This window comes from Balaenoptera acutorostrata, chromosome 3 (assembly GCF_949987535.1).
Source record: "Balaenoptera acutorostrata chromosome 3, mBalAcu1.1, whole genome shotgun sequence".
In the NCBI taxonomy this organism is placed as follows: domain Eukaryota; kingdom Metazoa; phylum Chordata; class Mammalia; order Artiodactyla; family Balaenopteridae; genus Balaenoptera; species Balaenoptera acutorostrata.
Window position 1 is genome coordinate 152,732,599 of NC_080066.1, and position 22,320 is coordinate 152,754,918.

The 22,320-nt window shown below is 38.4% G+C and overlaps 1 protein-coding gene across 3 annotated transcripts in view; it reads left to right on the forward strand.

Annotated features, from left to right (window-relative positions):
- Positions 1-22,320, forward strand: part of LIN52 (lin-52 DREAM MuvB core complex component) — a 120,691-nt gene that overhangs the window by 60,153 nt on the left and 38,218 nt on the right. The window contains exon 6 of one of the 3 annotated variants that reach the window (XM_057544699.1): positions 3,999-4,318. The exons of the other annotated variants lie outside the window; for them this stretch is intronic. Within the exon in view, the coding sequence (XP_057400682.1) occupies positions 3,999-4,000 (2 nt within the window). The 3' untranslated portion in view covers positions 4,001-4,318. Of the gene's footprint in view, positions 1-3,998; positions 4,319-22,320 lie in introns of those variants that run through there. 3 annotated transcript variants of the gene reach the window in all.

The following is a 22,320-nucleotide window of genomic DNA, read 5'->3' on the forward strand; positions in this document are numbered from 1 at the left end:
TCTACTTCACAAGTTCCAAGAATCAAGTTATGAATGCATTAATGGACTTGGGTAATGATTTGTCAGCACGTGAAAATGAGGACTTAGGTTTCTTGTGTAACAGCTTGGCTAACAAAGCAAGTTTGTGCCTCATGAACTTTAGGGCCCTTGCTAAGAGTGGCAGTGTGATGAATGAAGCAAAGCAATTTTCCAGGAGCATTTCAGGTCAGTGATGGGAGAAATCAGTAGTCTTCTCAGGCAAACAGAAACCTAATTTTAGTTGCATCTGTCTTCAGTAGAATCTATGCAAATTGAGTGGTAAAAATTTTTACTTCCATCAAAAGTAGGAACATTGTAGGTCTTTTTTAACTCAAAGCCCTTTAGACTAATTCTCTCAACACTTCAAAGTTCTGATTTGCCCAAATGTTGAAAGATGTCATTCTAATAAATTGTGAAATGCCAACCTGTTTTGTTTCAAGTTTCTTACACGTTTTCCCTCTCCTTGATGTTAGTCATTTGAATTGTTATACAATGCTTAACTTAATACTTGGAGGCTATTACTAATAACAGGTACTATTTATACCCAATTTACTTCTTGTCCAAGCCTTCAGTATTCTTGGGAAACATAGGTATACAGAGATTTTCAGGGGCTCTTGTGGGCTGTGCGAGGTCCTCTAGACCTGCGCTGTCCAAAACGGTAGCCACTAGCCGCGTGTGGCTATTTGAAGTTAAATTAATTAAAGTTAAATAAAATTTAGAATGTAACTCCTCAGATGCACTCCTCAGTAAATGCTCTCAGTAGGCACACACGGCTGCTGTCTACCATTTTGGATGGCACAGACATAGAACACTTCCATCGGATGGCACTACTCTAAACTAAAGTTTGGCTAACTATGGCTCACAGCCCATTTTTGTATTCCCTGTGAACTAAGAATGGTTTTTACATTTTTAAAGCGTTATAAAAATAAAACAAAAACTGGAAGAACATGAGACAGTGACTGATTGTGGCCCACAAAACCTAACATATTAACTGTCTGGCCCTTTACATGAAAAGTTTCCTGACACTTGGACCTATGTCCACTTCTCTTGATAACATTTCAGCTTTTCTGATCAAGTTAGGTTAGGGGTTTCCCTAAGCCATCAGAAGATTGTGAATCTATCAGGCAAATTAGGCAAATTTAGAGCAAAGTTTCTTTCTATAGACAGACTGTGGAATGAGTCCAGAGCTCACACAAATCAGTTCCCTGGAGCTAGCACAAGTGGGATGAGCTTTGAAATAGGTAAAATTCTTTGTAGTATAAATGGTCGACTTGCAACAGCTTTGTGAATAACACCTACAGTGTAACAGAACATCATTCTGATTTTGTACACTATTTTGTGTCTTTTAAGTACTTATTCTCTCATCTTAATTCTGAAAGAAATAGAATGAATACATTTCAGCAGACGCACTTGACCTTTCAACAAAGAATTTACCATGAAGGTTTTTAACTGTTCAATTTATTTTTGACTGTCAAATTACTTCAGTCAATCTCTCCTAGGAAAAATGAAGCAAAAAGATTCTTCTGCTGATATTCTCAACATCTGAGAGAATCTTCCCTTGCCAAATGTAGCTCTAACAATTTCTCATTAAATATAAAGCTTACAAAATCTGCCTATAAAATGAGCATCTGGCATTTCTGTGGTAAATTAGAGAGTCAACTTGTTGCTTTCAAGATAGAACCTTGACATTCACGAGGGTACTTTGTGAATTCCCAAGTTTGTGATAACCTATAGCGAGTCATTTTTTGCTGTAAAATGCATTAAGATGTGGTTGAAAAAAATCAGTTTACCCCTTTAGGCTTTTGATGTAAATTATTCCATAATTAGAAGTAACTAAAGTAACTCTCCCACTAAAACAAATGTTACACTACAATATATTAGTAGAAGCATTAATTTGAACTTGTCTGAATCTTCATATTCAAGGTAGTGATACCAGATAATTATGGACTGTATGGTGAGATCATGAAACGTACTGAACTACAGAAAAAGTCACATTTCAACATTAGCTTTGGAGAAAGAGGCAAATGATAGAGGAAACAAGGAGATAATTGTGACACAGCATTCTGAGGGGGAACCTTCCTGAAGTGATAGCTTTTTTCTAAAGAACACTATGAATGGTACCTATGTATTGCTTTTATTCCCTGGTACAGAATCAAATTTTCCCTGGTACAGTGCAAATTTTATTACTGAAAGCTCTGTTCACTGATCATAACTTGTTTTGGTGTCAATTAACAGTTTGCCATGTTAGAACTTTGACTAAATTTATGAAAACCCCCCAAATTTCTTCTAAATCTTCAGTGTCTTCCTCTTTGTCATTCTTTGCCAAATCATCTCTAAGTCTTCTCGCTCTTCTAATTCTTCCATGTCACTTTTATGTGTGCCCTCCAAACCTTCGCCACCCTCTTGTCTTGTCAGTATTAATGGTATACTCTTCATTACCTGTGAAAATAATCTCCTTGAAGTCATATACTGCCTTCTTTCATAAGGCATGCCAATAAGCATCTACCCTTTTGGATCACCCAATAATACTTGGGTGATACAATATTGGATCATCCATAATATTTCTTATATAATCAAGGATGTACCTCTTCTAAAGCTGGCAGTTACCAAATTTGAGATCTTTGTCCACAGCACTTTATGCCAGTGAAAGTATAGCAAAGTCATATACCTTGAGCTTGTGTTTTACACTCCACGTGGAAAGTCAGAAGCATTAAGGGGAAGGAACATCACCTTGACTTAGAGTTGTAAACTATAGTCCTTAAGGATAGCCTTGCACATTGTCCATGATGAGGAGAACTGAAATTCAAGCTTTTGAGAAATTAGATATTTCTCTATTTCTGGCATAAAGTATGTATAAAACCAGTCCAAAAAACATTGCCCTGTATCTGAGGTTTTTTATTGGCCTGTCACTATTTGGAAAGGTGTTCTTTTTATGGCCTGAGGATCTCAGATCAGTAGGACAAACATAACTTTTTCATAAAGTCTGCACAATTACTACAAAATAGATAAGTCAGTCTGATCTTAAACTCTGTAAGCTCTATAAGGATATGTGAGCATCTGGGCTTTTCACCACTCAATTCCCAACACTTATATAATTTGTACATGATAAATATCTAATTGTCTAATAGGAGCTTACCTTTCCTCTTTTATGATTTATGTTCACAAAGGCATTTTCTTTTAGCATAAGTCAGTTTTACCTATGTTAAACAATTTCTTGTTATGACTTATAATCCTTCCTTTTTATGAACCCTTTAACTTTACATTTTCTCCCAAATCACATTGTGGTCATAAGTCCCATGTTTCCTGTATCATTCTCACTGCCTTTTCAGCTTTCATTAAAGTTTCTCGCTCTCTCTTTCTCTCTGTACGATAAATGTTTTGATAAAAGCTTGTGCACTTGCTGCAACATTCCCACACACTTCTGGATATGTGATGGAACTATTCATGTCACGGATCTGAGCCAGCCCCAAGAAAAGTATTCCAGCCATCCTTTATTCCAAATTTGTAGAAACTTTTAGTCCTTTCTAGTATCCATAGTGTTATTTTTACTATGTAAACGAGTACCAATAGGGAATATCAGAGTCACAGTGAGATGCAGGTGGTGAGTGGACTGCTAGGCTCACTCACTAGCTGAATGACTTGCTCCTTCAGTGTGTGTTGTTGAGATTAGTGCCTCAGCAAAATTGCAAGTAAACTCCTGTGTTATATTGACTTTCATACTTTCATGGTTGAAATATCATGGATATTAAAGACTTGAATTCAGATACTACAACTCTTACATTTATGAGTTGTTCAGAATAACTTGCTTTCCTACTTAAGTATAAAGTATAGAAAAATTCGATTCTTTGGTAATGGCATTATTTAGCATTGTATAGAATGTTGCAGTGTAATTTTTCTCTGGAATTTTTGTGACACTGTTAGAAGAAAATAAGTGGTTTTTACCACAAATGAGATCTAATAATTATTTTCTTTAAATTAAGAATTATATGGGACTTCTCTGGTGGCACAGTGGTTAAGAATCCGCCTGCCAATGCAGAGGACACAGGTTCGATCCCTGGTCCGGGAAAATCCCACATGCCGTGGGGCAACTAAGCCCATGTGCCGCAACTACTGAGCCTGTGCTCTAGAGCCTGTGAGCCACAACTACAGAGCCTGTGTGCCACAACTACTGAAGCCCACATGCCTAGAGCTCGTGCTCCGCAGCAAGAGAAGCCACCACAATGAGAAGCACGCGCACCACAACGAAGAGGAGCCCCCGCTCTCTGCAACTGGAGAAAGCCTGCATGCAGCAACGAAGACCCAACGCAGCCAAAAATAAATAAATAAAATAAATAAATTTATTTAAAAAAAATAATTCTACCCTTAGAAATTACATTGGATCCTGTTTTTATTGTTCAGCACCACTGTGTGAAATGAGCATATGCCAATATGGGCTGTCCCCACCTACATTAGCTTTGGTGTTAGGTGGGTATAAGCAGTGAGATCCCAGTTTGCATGATTAACCTTGTAAGGACTATGGATCCTTCCATATATAGGAACTACCCCTATACTTTGTTTAGGTCAAGAATGAAGCTGGTTTTGCAGAAATTAACAAGTAAATCCTAAAGTTCACAGGGAAATACAAGAGACCCAGAAGAGCTAAACAATCTTAAAAAAGAACAAAAGTGAAGTCTCACATTTCCCAGTCTCAACACTTAATATAAAGCTACAAGTAATCAAGATAGTGTAGTACTGGCATAAGGATAGCCATATAGATCAGTGGAATAGAATTGAGAATCCAGAAATAAACCCTCACATTTATAGTCAATTAATTTTTGACAAGGGTGCCAGATCATTCAATGGGGAAAAATACATAATCTCTTAAATGGTGCTGGGAAAATGGAATATCTACATGCAAAAACTCAAAATTAAACCCCCTACCTTACACCATATACAAATATTAATTCAAAATGGATTATATGGTCCTTCCCTGGTGGTCCAGTGGTAAAGAATCTGCTTTACAATGCAGGGGACGTGGGTTCAATCCCTGGTCAGGGAACTAAGATCCCGCATGATGCGGGGCAACTAAGCCCTTGCACCACAACTACTGAGCTTCTGCACCTCAACTAGAGCCTGGATGTCGCAAACTACAGAACCCACATGCTCTGGAGCCTGCGCACCACAACTAGAGAGAGAAAACCCGCACGCCACAACTAGAGAGAAACCCATGCACCGCAACAAAGAGCCTGCACACTGCAACGAAGATCCCGTGTGCCACGACTAAGACCCGACGCAGCCGAAAATAAATAAATAAATAATAAATCTTTTTAAAAAAATGGATTATAGACCTAAATGTAAGAGCTAAAACTATAATACTCTTAGAAGAAAACATAGGCATGAATCATTGTGGCCTTAAATTAGGCAGTGTTTCTTAGATATGATACCAAAGGCATAAGCAGAGAAAGGAAATAATAAATTGGGCTTCATCAAAATGTAAAACTTTTATGTTTCAAAGATACCATCAAGGGGCTTCCCTGGGGGCACAGTGGTTAAGAATCCACCCCAATGCAGGGGACACGGGTTTGATCCCTGGTCCAGGAAGATCCCACATGCCACGGAGCAACTAAGCCCATGCTCCACAACTACTGAGCCTGCGCACCACAACTACTGAAGCCCACATGCTCTGGGGCCCACGTGCCGCAACTACTGAGCCTGCATGCTGCAGCTCCTGAAGCCCATGCGCCTAGAGCCCATGCTCTGCAACAAGAGAAGCCACCACAATGAGAAGCCCACGCACTGCAAAGAAGAGTAGTAGCCCCCACTCTCCACAACTAGAGAAAAGACCGTGCACAGCAACGAAGACCCAACACAGCCAAAAATTAAAAATAAAGGATACCATCAAGAAAGTAATAAAACAGCCCACAGAATGGGAGAAGACTTTTACAAATCATTTCTGTATTGTTTGATATCCAGAATATGTAAAGAACTCTTACAACTCAACAATAAAAAGCCCCATTTTTAAAGTGGGCAAAGGATTTAAATAGACATTTCTCCAAAGAAGATATACAGATGGCCAATAAACAGATGCAGAGATGCTCAACATCATTAATCAATAGGGAAATGCAAATCAAAACCATGAGATTACTTCACATCCACTAGGATGACTATAATAAAAAAGATGGACAGTAACAAGTGTTGACAAGAATGTGAAAAATTGGAACACTTGTGCATCACTGGTGGGAATGCAAAAATGGTGCAGCCATTTTGGAAGACAGTATGGTGGTTCCTCAAAAAATTAAAAACAGAATTACTATATGATCCAGCAATTCCACTTCTGGGCATATACCCAAAAGAATTGAAAGCTGGGACTGGAAGAGTTATTTGTACACCCATGTTCACAGCAGCATTATTTGCAATTGCTAAAAAGTGGAAACAACCCAAGCATCTATTGATGGATGAATGGATAAACAAAATGTGGTGTGTTCATACAGTGGAATATTATTCAGCCTTAAAAAGGAAGGAAAATTTGACACATGCTGCAACACAGATAAGCTTGAGGATATGCTGAGATAAGTTAAGTCACAAAAAGACAAATACTATGTGATTCCACTTATATGAAGTGCCCAGAGTATCAAATTCATAGAGACAGAAAGTAGAACCATGATTGCCGGGGACTGGGGGAGGGGAGAATGGGGAGTTATTATTTAATGGGTACAGAGTTTCAGTTTTACAAGATGAAAAATGTCTGGACATTGGTTGCACAACAATATGGGTATACTTAATGCCACTGAAATGTACACTTTAAAATGTTTAGGATGGTAAAATGTGTGTTATCAGTATTTTACCACAATTTAAGGAAGGGTGAATTTTATGGTATTTGGTTTATATATCAATTTTAAATTATATGAGAAAAAGAAGAAAACACAGAAATGAAACCAGTCTAGGAAGCCCAAAAGGATGTGAAGAAGTCCATTTTAGGCCTGCTCCTAACTGAAGGGTCTTTTTTTGATGTACAGTAGTTGGCCCTTGAACAACACAGGTTTGAACGGTGTGGGTCCACTTATACATGGAGTGTTTTTTTTTTCCCCCAATAAATACGTGCTACACACAACCGATAGCTGGTTGAATGCAGATATGGAACTGGAGACACTGATGGCCAGCTGTGAAGTTATACCCGGATTTTCGACTCTGCAGGGGGTCAGCGCCCCTAACCTCCATATTGTTCAAGGGTCAACTGCATCCCGATTTTGTATTCCACGTCCTTCAATTCATGAATGTGCCCTTTCTACCTCTTCTCTTCCCTTTATTCTTTCCCAAAGTAGATTTGAAATATCCTGATCATCCTTGGTACTTATTTTAACATCTCACCCTACCACGGGGTTCACATCTATTTCTTAGGATTTAGATATTATCATAATAGAAAAACTATGGCCAACTATGAAAAGGAGTGTTCCAGACCTTAGATGTCAAAAACAAAAACTCCTCTCAAGGCGCTTATAATCTGATTAGGATGGCAAGGCAAATGTGTACAAGAGAGCATGACTAAGTGCCACTTGAGTACCACAGGAGTTCAGAAATGAGAGATCATAGTGGGCTGAAGGTGGCTGGGTAGAGTCTTTTTTAAAAAGTGATATTTAAACTGGAGTGAGAGAAATACTCTATATCATCATTGGCAAATTGGTTTCCTTCTCTCTGTAAGATTTCATGTAAAATGTAGCATTCCATGCAGCAGTTACTATTTGATTAACCTGCACAGATCCTTTTTTATCATATCCATTTACCTTGCTGGCAGTTTCCTAGTATAGTAAAAGGCATCGCTTGTTTGTCTACTTGTCCGGTAGTTAAATAGTCAGGGAGGCAGAGTAACCTTACACTGTAATTTGGTTACGGAGCCTTGCCGCAACCTCTCTGGGCTTACCCTGTTAAGCCTGTAAGTGGCAACAAAGAGATAAGAAAGTAGCCACCATCAAGCATTTCTGGCATGAGCTGAGTTTGACCTGCACCTTGACAATGATGTTGATTATTTCTCCTTTCTATGCTGAATGGATTTACTACCCATCAGAGTCTCACAGATCCTTAATTTTTAAAAAAATATTGATTTTTTTTTTTTAGTCTTCTACATGTTAAATATTAACCTCCTTATGACATGCAGCAATGATTTCTGAATTTTCATTAGGCACAACTCATTGTTGATGCACTGAAGCAGTTGGTTACTATTGCAGCTAATTCTTAATTAAATAAACAAACCAGTCCTTTAAAAAGATTAGCCGGAACAGTTTTAAAAATTCACAGCAGCACTGATGTACATCAGCTCTGGTTTGGCAGACTGTGACCCAGGGCTGTGCAGTGTTTTTTATTACCCTCAGCTACATAAGGACACATCCTTATAGCACCACTTTTGTAGCAGATATTTTTATAACTCTACAAAATGATTAGACTGACGTAGAGCAATTCTCTAAATTCATAGGTATTAAAATATTCTGGCAGCTGTCTCCTTTTTGCCTTTAAGTTGAGACATCATGATGAGATAAGACCGCACCAGGACTGATCAGTACATGAATGAAGTTAGGCATGGAATTCTCACGTTATTGACAAGAGTCTTTGTCACTATAAATAGGAGAAATCTTGGAGGAGGGATTCCCATTATAGTAACTCCAGTTCAATTCCAGTAATATTGTTGGATTTTGTTTGTTTTGTTTTATTTTCTGAAACCTCTTTACTTCAAAATGCATTCCGTGTAATTAGATAGGAAGGAAAAATGTCTTTGAATTCTAACTAAAACAACTTAGCTTGTCCTCAAAAACATAATATCTTTATCTGGGAGTTTGAGGTATTGACTAGAGTTTAGAGAGTGTTTAGGAGAACCTGGATGGAAGAAACCTGCTGATAAATTGGTATTGGGGTACAGTTACATGGGAGACAGCCTCTTCTGTTCTCAAAATAGGCTTCTAGGGACCCCTGAACTCTAGGTCATAGTCCTCCAGGGGAAACTGAGAGTCTGGGAAGTTCTCAGACTATGATCTCAGCAACTCTGACCTCTCTTCCCCAAAGAACTCCCTACCTACTTCCAGGTGTCTCAGATTCTTCTAACTGGGGGCAGTTTACGTTTGAAAGATTGGCCCTTTGCTGAGAAATTTATGAGACTTTAAATGGCATGTGATTATTGGTACAACCATTTTGGAAAGCTGTTAGGCAGTATCTACTAAGGCTGATCGGACTTATAACCTGTGACCCAAAGATTCCAGTGCTAGATATATACCCTAGAAATAGAATTGCAAACATTTGTATACCAAAAGATGCATAGAAAAAATACTCAGAATGGCACTATTTATAATAGACCCAAACTACAGCAGCCCAAAAGTTCTGTGTCGGTAGAATGAGTAAATAAATTATGTTATATTTATACAATAGAATACTGTACAGCCATGAAAATGAACAGACTGTTGTTACATGCAACAACACGAATGAATCTCAGAAATGTAACCTTGAGTAAATGAAACTAGACACAAAAGAGTACATATTATACTGTATCAGAAACAAGCAAAGCTAATCTATGGTGGTATAAATAAAAATAATGGTTACATTTGGGATATGGTGGTGGCTGGAATGGGGCATGAGGAAGGAGTTTTCTGTGGTGCTGGCAATGGTTCTCTATATAGATGTACGTGGTTGCCACACAGATGTGTTCATTTTGTGAAATTCCTCATATGTATACTTATGATTTGTTCTTTTTTCTGTGTATATGGTATACTTTACATTTTTTTAAATTTAAAATTAGTGGCTAAGATAAAAATTGAAACTAATTCACTCTGAAGTCTTATTGCCAGTCTGTCCTTAAATTGAAATGATAGCTCTCACAGCCTTTCTCGTTTCATATGGGAAGCTCATGAAAGAAGGTTATCAAGCATTAGTAGTTTTCCAGCCAGTTAGGAAAGATGTTGAAGAGGAAGGGAACCAATCCCCCAGATTTCAAAATATCGCTTAGATCAGGCCTTATGTATTGGGTAAGAATAATAGGAATTGTTTTCTGGGGTATTTTTGTCATGGGAAGCTGTGAATGTATACAACTTTTTGTGCCTTAAAAGTTTACTTTTAACATAAACATCATTAGTATTAAAATTTTTGTTCCCGGAGAGTCATTAAATGAGGTATCACTGTAATACAGAATAGTGATGAATGTGATTCAGTAGATGGCAGTGTTCCCTTTGAAGTTTTTAGTTAAAATGTGGGTACATGGGGGGTAATTCTTGACAACTTTTTTTTAGCAGGACTGATAAAGTGTCACATGCTGGGACAAACAGACCAGAAAGAACATTTTAATATTGTTTTTCCATTTGTTGTTTCATGTATTACTATTTTGATTGAACCAACAAGATTTAGAGTCCACAAATCTAGAGGACATATTTTCCCACATAAAACGCTAGAATGATAGCTTGCAAGAGGAAGTTTGTTTAACGTAGTAATGCTTTTTGTGGGTTTTAATGGATAGAATATTCAGGAAGGATTTGAGCATGTCTTTGTTCTGTCTTGTATTTGTGAATATGCATATGTCAAGAGTGAGACAATATACTGCTTTGGACAAAGATGTCAGTGAAATTTATTGATGAGGAAATTAGGTTGTACTTGAGCATAAATTAAAAGAAAAATTGAAGTGATTGGTCTGTTTTTGTTGGTAATTTTAATACAAATAAAATGCTATTTGAATAGTCTCTTTTTTCATATTGAAATTTCTTTAAAATGGTAGTACCTGAGGAAAGCATTGAGGTTTAAGAAATCTTGTGGCATTATAGGGGTTTTTGTTGTAAGGAATTTGATGTGGGTTACAGTAATGTGCCAGAGAAGTCAAGAGTTATCAGCCAAAGGACAAAACATGCCTGTCGTTCAGAATGGGAGACCAATGCAGTTTGAGTCAGAACTATTCAAGTCCTGACTTTGCTCATTATTAGCTATTGACCTCTGGTGAATCACTTAACCTGCCTAATTTTTCTTTTTCTCATCTGTGTGATATAGGTAATAAATAACTGCTTTGCCTTCCATATAGATTGTTAAGTGGATCAAGTAGGAGCGCAAGGGTACTGTGTTAATGTTAATGGATTCAACAGACGGGCTCTGTGTTGTTTTTATACTGTTCAATTTACTTTTTGTTTCCTCAGGTTTTCTGCCTATAGTCATCAGGTGCCTGCTGAGAAACAGTGATAAGCATAGCTTCAACAGCCATAATTATATGAATACCTACTAATAGGTACTGTGCTAAGTGCTTTAAGTGCATAGTTTCCAAAGCCTCACAACTGTGCTTGAGTAACTTGGACCATTGACCTCATTTTATAGTTCACAAAGGTCTGGGCTAGCCCAAGAGCTGTGACTCAAATCCTCTGACTCCATAGCAGTTTCTTATAATCATGCCTGCCATGATGCATTTCATTTTTTACTTTTCTTCAGCTAGTATTGTAGAAGCCAGAGCCATACATAGTATTTTTATGTATTGGACAGTTCAGATAAAGACATTGGACCTTAAAAGAAAATTTTTATTATGTCTCACTTCAGAATTATTAACAGAATCCTAATGTATGCAGTTATTTATTTGGGGTGGGGAGAGTTGGTGCTCCTGACTTGACCCTGTGTTTCATCTTTAGCCAAAGCACATACAAGTCGTTTCTTGATGATTCAAACTCAAGGAGAGGAATAGTAACATTAACACAATCTAAAGAGTATTAATATTGGTTTGAGGATATATTGATTTTCTTTACAAATACTCCCAATTATATTTCAGTTTAATATTACAACTGTTTTACCTTTTAATTTTGTGTGTGTGTGTGTGTGTGTGTGTGTGTGTGTGTGTGTGTGTGTGTGTGTGTGTTTTAGGGGGTTTCCCATTTATTGTAATTATAATAATCATTAACATCTTGCATGGAGATGACATTTTCTGGAGAATATGTTTAAAACTGATAACTAAATATATACTAATAACTAAATATATTTTTGCTATTCCTATCAGGTAGAAACAAATAAATATATATGAAAATTTTCATTTATTAATGGGTTTTAATATTTCAAAAATAATGTTAATGAAAAATGATTTTTCAAAACCTTGTAGATATATAAAAATTACTTATGTTTTGGCCACCTTCTAATTTAGTTTATAAATTGTCACTTTCTGTTTTTTAAATTAATTTTAAATTTTAGAACAGTTTTAGATATGAAAATCATGAAAGAGAGTTTCCATATACCCATACCCAGTTTGCCCTATTATTGTTATCATGGTACATTTGTTACAACTAATGAACTTTACCTTTTTTTTCCGTTTTCTCTTTTTCCCATACTTTATTCAGATTTCCCTAGTTTTCCTCTACTGTTCTTTTTCTGTGCCAGGGTCCCCTCCAGGACACCACAGTTACAGTTAGTAGTCATAGCTCCTCATAGGCTCCTCTTGGCTGTGACAGTTTCTCAGATTTTTTTTGTCATTGATGACCTTGACAGTTTTAAGGAGTACCAGTCAGGTACATTGTAGAATGTCTGTCAGTTGAGACTTTATGTTTTTCTCATGATTATGGTTTGCCTTTCACTTCATACAGTGGGTTATATGGGGAGGTTGCTCTTAATCATAGTGAACTATATGAGGAAGGCAGATTAGGATTTGAAAACACTGGCTGTGGATAACCCATACAAAGATAGCATTAACACCGTTGTTTGTTGGCATTGAAACACTGGCTACATTTTAAAATTTTTTTATTATTTATCATTTTTCAGAAGAAACAGTCCTAATTCTAGCTGAAAACAAGAGTCTAGGTTATATGATCTGCTCATGTCCCTTAAACAGTGTCTTTTCTAATTGCACCTGTTGGGGCAGTTAGCAGTGGCCCAATGCTACTCTTAAGAGCTTTATTTAATCTGTATTGGCCTTTTAATTAGTAATGGGCAATTTTGTGTGAATTGTTAATTGATCAGAATTGTGGAAATTACACGCAAAGCTGTTTTGTAACTGCAGCCTAGAACAGTGTAAGATTAAAACAGGGTCTGGTTTAGTTACTAATCTAAAATTAATGTTCGAGAAGTATTATTTTAGTGGTTTTGGTTTGTATTCCAGTCTGGTGTTGGTTTTAACTCTGCTAAGAATGATTGTCTTTTAACTCACTGAGGTCCTCAATTATACTCCATTAAGGGCCACTTTTCTGCCAATCAAAAGCAACATCCCTGAGATTGATTTTTGTTACAGTGGATAGTAATGGCTGCCTAGTGACAACATTTCAAACTCTTTTATGTAAACAGAAAGTAATCAAATAAGTACTAATCCAAGGATTATGTGGACCCAAATCCCGTGGCCAAGAGAAGATTCCCTGCAGTGTATCTCCGTATCTCCCTTGCTCTTTGCCTTCTGGTGGCAAGCAGCCCCTCTTGTTCCTGGAAAGCTTGCTTGCTGCTTGTGCTGCCTGTTAGATTGCAGTATGCTAAGACTACAACACTCCTGCAGCTCCTGAATGGAATTCAAAAAGACACTTACATTTCCATAAATAAATTAGGAATTCAGTGGTTTCTTCGGGCTAATCAGGGCAGGCTGATAAACCTTGCTTGCTGTTTAATAAATGAATTGTGACTGATTACCTATTAATATGGACGCCTCAGGAATTCACCCAGGGAGAAGCAGAGCAGTGAAATAGAGAGGGGCATGGCCCCTTGGGAAATCAGGGCTTCATGTTTGCAGCTTAAATATCTCTGTGAAGTATCAATAAGGAGGTAATTGAATTTTGAACACAAACATGAGCACCGGATGGATGAAAGGGGGAGGGGGATCTGATCATCTCTTTTCTGCCCCTTCATTCTCCCCTCCCCTTTTCCTTAGAGACCACTCTAGTAAAGATAGATGCTAAATCCATTAAATAAAGATTAGACTCTGTCTAGTAGAAAATGGCAGCTTAGCTAGATCCTCGGGCAAATTGGGGCCTTTTGCAATACAGAAAATTAAAATATACATTTTTAACAAGTGTGCTATCTTCCCAGCAATAATGTCAGGCTAGCTTGTGCAGCTTGCTCCTCCTTCACATTGGCTTTTGTTTGGGCAGATCACTTTCGCTTGTATTAGTGCCAATCTTTCCTGTATTCCTGGAGCAGAAGGGGCTCGGTTTATTTATTTATTTTTAAAGCTTCTGTTGAGGCCTTTCCTCTAGCATCCTGCTTGCTTGTAATCAGAGGAGTGGGAAGGAGATTAGTGTCCCATGAATTGACGGTAGATAAATGTTCCCTCCCCTTAACTAGTAGGTCCAGAAGAGCCCAATTGCTTGCATTTCAGGGATGATTGGAGACTGTACAGGCAAGCAAAAAAAAAGGGCTTACAGACCGAAATAAACATTGATGTTTTAGATGCTGTTTTACTTGGCTTTATTTCCTGTAGATAAGGTTATTGCTTTGCTTTGTCCTCCTATTTTAAGCCAGATAAAGTCATATTAATGTAGAAAAAGAATTGGCAATATTTGGTTACAGATCATAATACTTACCTCTTTTTGAGCAATAACAAAAAACAAGCAGTAAGCCTTAAATACTGCTGTTTCTTTATGTGAATACTCAGGATTGTCTTTTTGGACTAACCCTTGTTTATGTGTCAAGTCTACAGTTCTAATAGCCCTTTCCTAAGGCTTCAGTCAGTCAATCAACAAGTATTAACTGAGCATGTTAGATGTGTGTGGCCTTGTTAGTTGCCATGGTCAATGGTGAAAAAGTCTATCCTCTACTACCACAGATACTTCTTAAAAAACAAAGCTAGTGATGTCATACTCCTACTTATTAAAGTTCTTTGGCTCCTTGGGTCCTACGAGAGAAAATTCACATTCCTCAGGCCTTCACAAAAGGACTTTGCTAATATCAACCTAGCCTTTCCAGTTTTATCTGGAAAACTTCTGCCATTTCAAATCCCACCTTCTCCTTGTAATGACTCCCTACTCCCTCAGGCAGAGTTCATTTTTGTTATCACTCAGTGTGAGTTCCATGACAGGATTTCCCATGGAAGAAAAAAAAATGTATAACTTCTTCTTTTTTTTTTTTAATTAATTTATTTTATTTTTGGCTGTCTTGGGTCTTCACTGTGGTGCATGGGCTTCTCATTGTGGTGGCTTCTCTTGTTGAGGAGCGTGGGCTTTAGGCGCACGGACTTCAGCAGTTGTGGCACTCGGGCTCAGTAGTTGTGGCTCCCGGGCTCTAGAGCGCAGGCTCAGTAGTTGTGGTGCAAGGGCTTAGTTGCTCCGCGGCATGTGGGATCTTCCCGGACCAGGGCTTGAACCAGTGTCCCCTGCATTGGCAAGCAGATTCTTAACCACTGCACCACCAGGGAAGTCCCGAAAAAATGTATAACTTCTTAGTCTCAGTAATTAAGGATTTTGCGTATCATTTGCCAGGTGGTTTTTGCAGACGTTCCCAATTCTTTGTTTCAACTTCAGAGGTATCTTAATATCAAATTTTCAATGATTTGTTCTTATGATACCTTGCTTTATAATTTAACTTAGTTTTGCAGGGATTTTTGATGTTAAGGAGGAAGGAAAATGTCTGTTTGCTGTTCTTATCATTACTACTAACTTATCTCTAGAGAGCAGAAATCAAATTTATTTAACCTGATTGCCACAGTTTACAAATGGCCTTTAATGATTTTGAATGCTATTCCTCAAAGCCAAATAGCACAAAGTTTCAGAATTTTCTAGTTCTTCACATGTTGGAAGTTACATTGATGTTGTACCAGATGGTTACAGTTTTCCTCTCGGTTCTCTCTCACCTTGCTTCCTGCCATTTTGCAGGGCCCCAGAGTTCCTTCCAACCTTACTGACAACATGGGTTTGCTGGGGCTGTGGAAGTGAGCATTTAAAGGCTCTGCATTCCTGGTGGTTAGACCTCAACTATTTTAAGTTTTAAGGCTTATTTAATATTAACAGATTAATGCAAACAAAATGTGTTTTCTCTTTGTACTAATAATTTTCAGTGTAGATTATATATTTTCAATTAATTATAAGAAAGATTTAATACTAGGAATTCTGAGCTAAAACAATCTCACCCAAATCCCTAAAATTTGTAAAAAAATAAAGAATAGTATTGACTTTATCCCTTTAAGAGAAGACTCTCTTGGTAACTCCCTTTTCTAAAGCTTTCTGGTGATCTTAGCATAACCTTCATTTAATAAATTATCTCTTTCCTGCTTTTGTATATATAATCAGCCCTCCATATCCATGAGTTCCATAGCTGCAGGTTCAACCAACCACAGATTTGGAAATATATTTTTTAAAATTTTTTCTAGAAAGTTCTAGAAAAGCAAAACTTGAATTTGCTGCAACTGTTTATGTAGTATTTATATTGTATTCACAACTGTTTACATAGCATTTATATTGTATTAGATATTATATCTAGAGATGACTTAAAGTATATGAGAGAATGTGCATACCTTATATGCAGATACTACATTATTTTATATAAAAGATTTGAGCATCCATGGATTTTGGTGTCCTAGAACCAATTCCCCGATGACACCAGTGACAACTGTACATAACACAGTACCCTTAGAATTACCTGCAGTGTAATTTTGCTACTTAGGCAATTACTGATTTAAGCTTCTGTTTGTGTGTAATGCTCAAGTGTCTGTCTTGTTCAGGAAGATTCTATAGCTGTGGTTCTTAACCTAAGAGTCCATGAATCTCCTGAAATTATAAACAGAATTGGGTATGTGTATGTATACATGTATATTTTTCTGCAGAGAGTATCCATGGCTTTCATTAGAGTTTTTAAAAGGTCTCTGTTATGGGTTGAATTGTGTCCCCCTAAAAAAGATACATCAGAATCCCAACCTCTAGTACCTCAGAATGTGAACTTATTTGGACATGGGATCTTTACAGAGGGAATCAAGTTAAAATGAGGTCCTTAGGGTGGGTCTTAACCCAATATGACTGGTATCCTTATTGGGTGGGGGAAATTTAAACAGAGACAGACATACATGGAGGGAAGATGAAGTGAAGAGACACAGGGAGATGACAGCTGTCTAAAAGCTAAGGAGAAAGGCCTGGAGCAGATCCTTTCCTCACAGCCCTCAGAAGGAAGCAACCCTGCTGATGCTTTGATCTTGGACTTGTAGCCTTCAGAACTGTGCGACAGTAGTTTCTGATGTTTAAGCCACTCAGTGTGTGGTAGTTTATTACCGCAACCCCAGCAAACCAATACACTATCAGTCAGGATGCCCTTTTTCTGCAAATTACAGAAAGCCCAACTAAGATGGCTTAAAGGATGAGGGTGCTCCGTATAACAAGAAGTCCAGAGATACTTCATTTCTAGGGTTGGTTAATTCAGTGACAGCAGAGACCACTGTTAGTGCCATCTTTCTGCTGTGTCACCTTCGATGTGTTGTATTCCTTCTTAGTTTGGCTTGCATCGTATTTGATGGCTACTACAGTTTTTGACGTCATATACCAACGACAGTTTCCTAAGATAGAAAAGGGAATTGAGTCCCGCCTCCCCCAACCTTCTTATCAGTGAGAAAAACCCCAGAAGCTCTGAAGCAGATTTCCCCTCACATGCTGGCTGAACGGCGTGGGTCACATTCCTATGCCTAAACTAATCCCTGTCAAGACAAATGAGACTACCATGATTGGTTTAGGTGGACCAGTAATGGTTCACCCTCTGGGACTGGGAAGGAGCCCCGTCTCCCCTAAGCACATGATCATCCTGTACCTGAATAAAATCAGGGTTTTATTGACAGAGATGGGGGAAAACAGGGTTATAGAGGAGAACATTCTTGGTCTTGAGATTACAGTTGTACAGATTTATTAGAGAGCACTAGGGCCAGTTATTTATCTCAGACAAGGTCAGAGAAAGTAATCCTAACAGTCTGTAAGGACGGGCAGTGAGTAGGTGGGATGGGGTGGTAATAGCTGCACAGGGTGGGTAAGAAATAGTCTGGGCCTAAGCATACTAAGGCCTGAGGCGTGCTGTGTTTGGGAAACTGCTGAGTAAACAGGAGACGAAGATAGAAACTAAGGAGTCTGTGATTGTGCATATGAGCTAAGGTGTTGTCTGAAGGCTCTGTGTGGCCACTGAAGAGTGGTAAGCAGGGAGGTGACATCGATTGACGTCTTGGTAGGAAGAGCACTCTGACAGTTGAGGGCAGAGGCTGTTGTCTTACTCTTCACTGTAATTCTGCCTCTCTTTTTTAGTGTCTGGCACATTATAGGTGCTTATGACTGGTGGACCACTAGAGGCAGGGAGACCAGTTTTAGAAGATGCAGTGATGCAGGAGTTATGAATGACTCTCAGTTTCTAACTTGAGTAGTTTTTAATTGGTTTAATTAACCAGAATAGAGAATGTAAGGAAAACTACTGCTTGGGGCTGAGAGATATTTGTTTTCAACTTGTGTCTTGTTTGCCCGTGGGACATTCTAGGACATCATTTTAACTTAGCTAAATATGAGTTTAATAAACAATTTAGGTGCATACAAATAAACATACGTATATACTCCTTCAGCTACTTACAGATATGGTCCATCATATTCTTGTTTTTTATTACCATTCACAGCTAACGTGTCCTGCTATATGCCTGGCCCTATGCCCAGATCCTTATCCATATCCTGATACCACTCCTATGGGGATAGCTACTGTTATTATTCTCATTGTACAGATGGAGAAAGAGGGGATCACTTGCTCAAGGTATTGAATGACAGAGCCAGGACTAGAACTCAGGCATGTGTGAGTCCAAAGCCTCTGCTCCTTAACTTGCTTGCTGAGCATGGCCGAAATCCCCTGACCATGGCAACTAGGGAAGGCTTTTGGACCTGGCCCTGGGTGCTCTCCTGAGGCCTGCTTAGCACTGCCATGAAGTAGTCACTTCTTAAGGCCAGTACTTGTCTTCCTCTTACCCAGATAACTACTAGAAAGAAACAGGAAGCACAGTATATCTGTATGGGTCTGGGTGGGGGAGGAGCTTAATCCAGCCCTTTCCTAGCTAAATTGTGACTTGCAAGCATTTTTAGAGCCCTAAATTTCTCAAGGAAAACAGACACCAGGACTCCTTTGGACTAGATGCTGGCAGTTTGAGAACAAGCCCCAGACCATCTTCTGTCCCATAGCAAGAAATTACCATTGACAACTTGTTGCCTTAAGAAGGAGCCCACATAGGGACTAGAGCAAACTCCAGGCTTAAATGTCAGTTCCTTTGGAATGCCATGCCTGACCCCTAGACTAGGTTATTCCTACCTTCGCTCCCATGCCCACAGTGTATGCTCTGCCAGCACCGTCTACTTCCTCCTACCCTAACTCAGCATTGCAATTACTTGTTAGAGTGTCTGCTTTGTTCTCCACTGGGTCCCCAGTGCCTGACACACACATAGGTGCTAGGAAGGTGCAGGAGAGGAGGGAACAGGCCAGACAATTTCTGGGTTTAGGCAATCTCTTTATTAAGGCATAAATGATATCTTTATAAAAAATTCAGTTTGGCTGTTGGTGTTACTGCTGCTTTTGGTTTTTCTGTTTTGTCTCTGCTTCCATGTATTTGTAAATGTATAAATCCACATGAAAAGGAAATTCTGGTATTAACTGCTGTATGATGTAGCTGTGCAAAGGATTATTTATAGAGCCAAACACTCTTCTCTGTCTGAGTTTATAATCTCTGTCGACTGAAAGGAATTAGGTCCCCCAAGGTGGCTGCTGTTCTTAGTTAACCCAGATAAAAACATTTGATTTTTCCCTGACAACTTTATGTAGTCCTTATGCATATGAGGTCTTGAGATCACTAGGTGAAATTTACTTTTTATATTAATTATTCATAGTAAGGAGAAAGAGTTTACCTTTTGTACATCTTTCTCACTTTTCTAAATCTTTTATACTTTAGACCATACTCGTTTTCACAAATCCCTTCTAGTTAATGTCTACTAATTATTAATTAACTGACTCTTTACTTTCCTAAGCACTAATGGAAATACTGGATTATAACCTATCTAATACTCTCTGGACATTCTACCAGACACTTTCCTCAATGTGATTTAAAGCAGTTTATAATCACTCCTTGTGGTCTTGAGGCCAGTTTTCAATTCATGAGACTCATATATCCTGGCTAGTTTTAATTAATTTTGCAAGGAAGATGCCAGGAGAAGCAGTATTAAATGCTTTCTTATAATCAGGTTCTTTCATCTATTGGGTTCTTGTCAGCCACTAATCTTGTAATTTTATCACAGCAAAATCCAAAAGTTTCTCTGCAGTAGTTTGTTCTTTGCTCTTGCTCTTCAGTGCTCGGTACTCATGGTTTGGGTAACCTTATATTTATGGTTGTCTTATTCAGAATTGATGTTGGGGAATGTCTCTAGATTTATAACAGTAATTGCTAGAATTCATTTTTTAACATTAGGATTTGGGAATCGGCTTTACTTGGTATTGCATGCATTCTGTTTATTTGGTCTTTGGGGCTGATTGTATTAGCCAGAATCTAGTCAGGAGTAATTTGAACAGGGAAAATTTTAAATAAATAATGGTTAACTAAGTGAAAGGTGGTTAACTTATAAAGGGGTAAAAGAAGACTCTAGGGTGTATAGAGGTAGCAACTGCAAAAAGCTCCTGCCCCCTCACCCCAGGCAGCAGGAGTGAACACAGAGGAACTTAGAAACTTAGAGGAGATCTCCACAAGGCAGAGATTCAGACCTCTGAAGAAAGGACATGCTGCCCACTGCCAGAGGGTACCCTGTTGGTGAATGCAGGAGCAGCCACCCGTGAGGTGATGAAGAATCTTAGCTTGGGGGCACTGAACTGAGGGCAGCCATTGGCAAGGTGACTATTGCTGGGACCCCCACCTGCCAACCTGCTCTTCCTGCACAGAAAAACCACACATTGTAAGAAGGAAGAAAAGTTCCTTCTTCCTGCTTCAGCCTTGCAGTCTCCCACCTCTCTATTGGCAAGCTTAACATCGAACCACCTGACAGGAAAAACATAGCCTGCTGCAGGGTCCAGTGCCAGTATCACAAAGCAGATAAGGGCAGAGAAGGGGAGTTAGGAGTGGAGAGGTAATAAATGAATAACTGGCACAGGGAGTACAAACTTTGTGGAAAGTTAACTCTTATAAAGTAAATGATTTCATTTTGTATCATGAATAGTTTTTGTTTTGTTAATAGATGTTAATTTCTCTCAAAGCAGGGTACACCTGTAACTCTCGCAGTGGGCTGGGTAGCATTCACCACCTAGACAGTGCCATCTGAGCCAATGATTGACTTAGCTATAAATGTCCCTCAAAATTCTGTTGGCTACTTTCCATGAAGCGGTTTGATAAATACTAATCAATAGGTTTTAACAAACTCCCCCCCCCAAAAAAAAGTCTGGTAATTTTTGTTTTGGAAGACAAAACAAATGTGAATGTGAATAGAAGATGGCTCTGCCAACCTTTTAACCACATTGCATTCTCCTAATTTCCTTTATGACTAATTCTCTCTTCTAACCATTTCATTTTTCTTGAACTGTTATAATTCTCTCCTGGTTGTTTTTAGCCACATTGAGCCCTCCTGTTCCTGACTTCTTTAGCATCCAATTATTATTGATGCTTGTCTTCCCAACGAAATTGTAAGACCCTTGCTGTCTGGGACCACGCTTTATGCTACCTTTGTGTATTACAAAACAGTGTTGTCCAAATTCCTGTTGAATAGATGGAATCTTATATTTACAAATGAGAAATGGAAACATAGCCTTCAAAGCAATCAGAGAACAAAAGGGTACTTACCAATTTTTTTCTTCATTGCTACTTTTTCAGAAGCTATCCACTGTCTCTTGCTCTTTAGAAAGACCATAACTAACATTAGGAATGTAAAGACATAACCAAGGTAGGAGTGGGGAGCATGACAGAACAGTTGGAATCATGGAGGAACCTGGAAGTATGTATAATGGAAAATAAATTTGGGAAGAGAATGCTTCCAGGGTAATGATGGTTTTAATGCACACATTTGCTTTCCTTTCCCTCCCAAACCCTACTAAAATAATTAAAAAAAAAAAAAAAAAAAGATGTGAACCCTCAAGGAGAAAAGAGAAAAGAGGTCAACAGCAGCAAAATTTTGGAAACTGGTAAGCATGTGAACTTAGGAGACCTAAGAAAAGCAGTCCCAAAGTGTTCAGGAAAGCCAAGAACCAAGACAGTTCACACCTCACAATACTCCAAGAGGCTAAAGATTGGTACTAGGTGGAGGGGGGAGATAGTTTAAATAAGGGGGATTAATTAAAGTCTGTTTAAGAAGGAGTCAGATGCCTAGATCACCTGCTTTATTCTGTCCCACAAAAGACTGGAGCTTTATTCTCTAGAGACAATAAAACAAAGTGGTTCCTCAACTGGAACCAACC